Raw genomic sequence first — 6,205 nt, 5'->3', positions numbered from 1 at the left:
AACTTTTACAGAGTGGCAATGGTCCATATTTATCATAATCCTTTCAATTTCGTATGCTGTCTGGATTAGAATACTTTTAAAAGGCCATGATCTTTCAGAATCACAAATTTCTCTTAAGGATGTTACTAGTGGGTCCCGTATAGCAAAATAAAATGAAATAATTTTGAAATTGAGTTTTGGATCTTGGAAATCACAATAAAATGAGTCTTCCTCCCTTTTCTTAGCATCGTTTACATGAGTAAGGGCACCAAGATCGAAATTCTGTAATTTGGCATCAGTAACCTATTTTTCATAAATCTTGCTTCCTTGTGGGTGTTTTTTTTTTTTTTTTTTTTGCTTTTTTTTAAAACAAAAAACATCTTTTTATTTTTTTTTGAAGATCTAATTGGCTTTATTAAGTGATTCATGAATTGGGCAGCATCCCATCTAGCAAGCAGAAAGAAGCTCTTAAAGAGCATCTTAATTCTTTTAATGCTTTCAAGGGCAGTATGTGTGTTAAATTTTAGCTCTGGTATGATTGATTGACTTATAAGGTTTCACCCTAATGCCATTTCATATTAGCTAATACATTTAAAAGTTGAAATTTGCTAGCGTGTACTTTGCATTCTAGAATCTATCTCTTTATTAATATAATTAACCATTCCTAAAAGGTATCTTACCTTTTAAGTTTTTAGTGACGCGATGGCATCCACTTGACTTTCTCATTGTGGATTCAACATTGACATTCAACATTTGAAAATTTCTGTTTGAAAACACTTGTTCAAGGGGTGCCTGGGTGACTCAGTCAGTTATGCATCCAACTCTTGAATTTGACTCAGATCACGATCTCAGGGTTATAAGATCAAGCCCTGCATCGGTCTTCGGTGCTCAGCAGGAAGTCTGTTTGAGATTATTTCTCCCTCCCTACCCTTCCCCCCCTTCTTGTGTGTGCACTCTCTCTCTCAAATAAATAAATAAATAAATAAATAAATAAATAAATAAAATCTTTAAAAAAAAGAAAATACTTGTTCAAAACACTCCAACATTTCGGGACCCCTGGGTGGCTCAGTCATTAAGCATCTGCCTTCGGCTCAGGTCATGACCCCAGGGTCCTGGGATCGAGTCCCACATCGGGCTCCTTGCTCAGTGAGGAGACTGCTTCTCCCTCTCCCTCTGCTGCTCCCCCTGCTTGTGCCCTCTCTCTCTCTCTCTGACAAATAAATAAAAATCTTATTAAAAAAAGTGTTTCTCTTAAAAAAGAAAAGAACACTCCAACATTTCATCAAAACTGAAATTTTGCTGTGCAGTTCCTAGACACTCTTTAAAAATTCAGTGATGTCAGAACGCTTGTGTGGCTCAGTTGGTTGGGCATCTGCCTTTGGCTCAGGTCATGATCCCAGGGTCCTGGGATCGAGTCCCGCATTGGGCTCCTTGCTCAGCGGGGAACCTGATTCTCCCTCTGCCTGCCATCACCCCTGCTTGTACTCTCTCTCTCTGATAAATAAATAAAATCTTTAAAAAAAATTTAGTGATATCAAAGGAATTTTTTAACACATCATTCACTTTCAAGGTTAAAGAATGCACAAGACAAAATAAAATAGATTTCCCTAGAATTATTTTTCAAGGCTCTTTTATTACAATCCATCATAGTTTTCCATGCATTTTTGCTGCATTGTCATATTCCTGGCCCTTTGGGTTATTTTTGTCTTCCTCTCGATTCAGTTTTTATAAGTCGTCTACTGAGAATATAAAATCTTTCCCTAGTGGAGTCATCTGCTAAACAAAATCCCCCAAGTGTTCACACATAGATATATTTGCATTTTGGAAATCAACAAATCTAAAATAATTGTTATGTATTCTGCATAGCTTGTTCCTGGAGTTGTACTTGAAATAATTGAGTAATGTCTAACATTTCTTTATTCAACATGATCTTATTCATTGCATCTCTCACTTTAATTAGTTTTGTCTTTTATTCCCTAAACAATGTGTAATATTATTTTGTGTCAATGTTTATATTTTGCATAAATGTTCTGGCATAATTGTATCAAATTTTGCTGTGATTCCTGCCAAATAAAGAACATTTCTCATTATCACACTCATTAACTTTCTTGGCCGAGTTTAGATATTCCCTCACCAAAAAGTGAATCATAAGTATCATATGCTCAAAAACAGCACCCAATTTTTCTTCTCATTTTCACATGGATATCATATATTTTTGGAATCCGATTTCAATTTGGTTGGTATGTATTTCACTTCATGTTTATTAAGAATATGTAGTCAACACTGCCAATCTTTGCTTGCATTCCCGTTCTCATGTTGATTTGATTTTTCCCATCCCTGAAGATTTTACAATGTAGACAAAATATAGAATCCTTTGGAGTAGAATAAAGTAACCAAAATTTAGTGATTTTTTTTTTCTAGAAAAACGATGAGTATTTTTTTTCAAAATTTTATTTTAAAGTAATCTCTACACCCAAAGTGGGGCTTGAACTTACAACCTCAAGATCAAGTGTCCCATGTTCCACCGACTGAGCCAGCCAGGTGCCCCAGAAGTATGCATATTAAGTTTCCAAAACTTTCTACCTGTGATGTTATCTGGAAATTCAACATTTCTTACCTGAGATAGATCATTTCCACCAGAGTTGCCCATTTAATATGCGAAGTTATGTGGTCAGGTACCTGACAGGCAGGAAGTACATTTAGTTTAATGGATTCTTTGAGGGTTTCATTTGTTTTTGTTTTGTCCTCTTTTATAAGCATTTCTCAAATTCCTTCTGTTACAGAGTGTTGAAGTCCAAGGTAAACTTACAACCTGTGAGTTGCGTTAGTGCTACATTTTGCTAAAACTGGTACCTCTGATGTGTTTCCTTCTCTTCTAGCAATCTTTCTAATTTTTTCCAGAAATCTGATCATCTAGAGGAGTCCTTAAGTTTGGGCACTGGAACCGAAATGCATAAGAGAATGCCTAGATCGTTTGTAAGCAAATTATCTATCATCTGTCTATCTATCTACCTATCATCTATCTATTTTTTAAATTTTTTATGGTGCACCCGGCTGGCTCAGTTGGTAGAACACGAGATTCTTGATCTTGTGATCAAAAGTTCCAGCCCCACATTGGGTGTAGAGATTACTTAAAAAAAAAAATTTTTTTAAGGACAGTTGACACACAATGTATTTTATTTATTTTATTTTTTCCAGGAAAACAGCTTTATTTGGACTGAGAGTTGGAGAAGGAGAGAGACCTGAGCCAGCCTACTGAGCTAAGGGGTGAGATTAGGCGCCAAAATGGCAGGCAGAGCTCATCAACCGAATGGACTCCACCTCCCAGCAGCCTTCAGTTAGTACAATCAATAAAGGCTGCTGGGAAGTGTATTTGCCACTAAATCACCAAAGTGTGCCAGCCACCATTACAAAAAAGGTACAGTTTCTCTTTGTCCATAATTACATTTCTTTTCTTTTTTTTTTTTTTTTTAGAACATCTTAAATTTTTAATCCTTTCTTTACAGGTTACCTAGACCGCTTTTGATTAAGAAAACTGTAGAAAGTTAGTAACTGCCACAAGCAAACGCCAGGCAGCCGCACGTGTCAATTTTCCACAAGAGTCCTGTTTTGCCGGGTCTCCGCTCACACTCGCTGGAATCGGTCGCGGCAGAGTTTAGTCCACAGGTCGCTTCTCCCCGTATTTCTTTGTAAACTCTTCAGCATTCTTACAGAATTTTTTACGGTCCTTAGAGTATTCTTCAGCTAGGTCAGCCCAAAGTGGGTGCTCGGGCTGGGGGTCGTTCACCGGTGCTATGAGGGACTGGATTACTTGGTCGGTTTTGGTTGCTGGCTTCCAGTTTTCAGCACTAATTACTGGCAGACAGACCTGCCCCTTTTCATCGATGTTCGGGTGATAGATCTTTGTTTTAAATGTGATCTTCGGTGGTTTGAATGGGTACTCTGCTGGAAAGTTGATTTTGATTCTGAAGGCCCCCTTATCATATGGAGGGTTGTCAGGAACAATAAGCCCTTGCCAAGTCAATAAGTTAGCTTCATCAACCTGGATGTTACGAAAGTTTTTCATTCCACATTTGCGGATTTCTTCAAGCTCCTTCATCAGCCTCCTGCTGGCCGCCATCTTGGATCTGATGCTGCTCCATAATTAACATTTCTACAACACCTCCCAACCACAAGTATCACAAACGAAAGTTTAAAAAAATCACATTTTACGAATCTTAAACTCATCTTTGGCATCTAGGTCTCAAAATCCTCAAAAACTAGTTCTCCTGGTAAACTCATCAGCTGGAAGTTCTACCCAAGTAGTGAGAAGCTGGCGTTTGTTAGCCCATGGTAATTCTTTGTTTATTTATTTATTTTAAGAGATTTTATTTATTTATTTGACAGAAAGAGAGAGATCACAAGTCGGCAGACAGGCAGGCAGAGGGAGAGGGAGAAGCAGGCCCCTCACTGAGCAGGGAGCCCGATGTGGGCCTCATTCCCAGGACTCTGGGATCATGACCTGAGCCGAAGGCAGACACTTAACGACTGAGCCCCCCAGGTGCCCCAGCCCATGGTAATTCTGCTCCCATTTTCCCTAGCCAGTTAGGGCTGAAAAGCAGAGTGAAGCTCAGATTGGGGGGTGAGGGAGGAGGGGCACAAAAAAATTTGCCTATTTTCCCCAGTACGAGATGGCATCTGGAGTGTGATGGGGAGCAGAACCAGAGAGGCTTGAGGGAAGGGTTCAGGCCCTATATTCTCGAGTCCCTGCTGAAAAAGGAGGAGGAGAAGGAATGCTTTGCCCTGCTTGTGGTGTATGTGCTGCTTCTTCTTTTTTTTTTTTTTTTAAGATTTTAATTATTTACTTGAGAGAGAGAGAACACGAGCAGAGGGGAGGGGCAGAGGGAGAGGGACAAGCAGACTCCACACTGAGCACAGAGTCCCACACTGGGTTCGAGCCCATAACTGGGAGATCTTGACCTGAGCTGAAACCAAGAGTCAGAGGCTTTAACCAACTGAGCCACCCAGGTGCCCCTACTTTGCAGATTTTTAATGGTAGATTCATACTAGTTATTATGTAAGTTTGTCACAATAAAAATTCTGATAAATTTAATTGGAAACTCAGTAATAACCTCATGGTATAGATACAGAGTAGCAGATGGTATGAACTGTAAGATAAAATACAGTTGGCCCTGAATAACACAGGTTTGAACTTTATGGGTCCAGTAATATATGGATTATTTTTGATAAATATAGTACAGTACTAGGGTGCCTGGCTGGCTCAGTCAGTGAGGCATGCGACTCTTGATCTCGAGGTCATGAGTTCAAGCCCCATGTTGGATGTAGAAATTATTAAAAGTAAAATCTTAAAAAAAATAACATTTTCATTTTTTTCTTTCCTCTAGCTTACTGTAAGAAAACAGTATATGATACATACAACATATAATACTGTTTATGTTATCAGTAAGGCTTCCGGTCAACAGTAGGGTATTAGTAGTTATGTTCTTGGGGAGTCAAAAGTTATATGTGGATTTTCAACTGTGCAGAGAAGTCAAGCACCTCTTGTTTATATTAGATGATATTAGAACAACAAGGTTTCTTTTCTTGTGCAAAAAGGTTTTTTTATTATTGTCAAAATGGAATGACATATGGTGACTGTTAGAAAAAGATATTTTAGTATGTGCTTAAATATTGTTGCATTAATTATACAAATCGCTAATCTTTGGAGTCAGCAAAATTTAAGATTTTAAGTAATCTCTACACCCAACATGGGGCTCAAACTTACAACCCTGAGATCAAGAGTCACATGCTTTACCGACTGAGCCAGCCAGGCGCCCCTATAATGAGATATTCTTTAAAATTCTAAATAGCAAAGCTATCTACCACTTGAAGGACACTCCCTTAGATCAGGTGGTGTTGTGCAGTGTACAACCTTAACAACAACACCCAGAGGCTGTGCTATGAGAGTGATAAGATGAGAATGGTGATTAATGCCATGGGAAGGGGCACTGATCTCAGATGAGGGGCATGATTTTATCCTAACCCCACGACCACAACTGCCAGGAGAGGGTGGAAGGGGAGATAAGAGGAGGGCTGCAGATAGAGCCTGAAATGACTTACTCCCCTTGAAGGTTACCCCCAATTATCCTACAGCGTGGCCTCTCTCCTCTTATTTCTCTGACCTGAAGAACTGGCCCCTATCAGCAACCTAGTCCTTACTCGAGCTTACTCCCGCTGGCCTTTCTGA

General features: G+C 39.1%; 1 protein-coding gene across 1 annotated transcript; it reads right to left on the bottom strand.

Moving 5' to 3' along the window:
* Window positions 1-3,567: 3,567 nt before the first annotated feature.
* On the bottom strand, window positions 3,568-4,099 carry LOC113908682 (ubiquitin-conjugating enzyme E2 L3-like). Its single transcript, XM_035727311.1, has one exon. The coding sequence runs from the start codon at window positions 4,097-4,099 to the stop codon at window positions 3,635-3,637; it is 465 nt and encodes a 154-aa protein (XP_035583204.1). The 3' UTR covers window positions 3,568-3,634.
* Window positions 4,100-6,205: the final 2,106 nt, after the last annotated feature.

Source organism: Zalophus californianus, chromosome 4 (assembly GCF_009762305.2).
Source record: "Zalophus californianus isolate mZalCal1 chromosome 4, mZalCal1.pri.v2, whole genome shotgun sequence".
NCBI lineage: Eukaryota > Metazoa > Chordata > Mammalia > Carnivora > Otariidae > Zalophus > Zalophus californianus.
The sequence above is the reverse complement of the archived record's forward strand: the minus strand, read 5'-3'. Positions and strand labels throughout refer to the sequence as shown.

Coding starts and splice junctions, on each gene's coding strand:
- LOC113908682 (XM_035727311.1), bottom strand. CDS start 4,099: ATGGCGGCCAGCAGGAGGCTGATGAAGGAGCTTGAAGAAATCCGCAAA.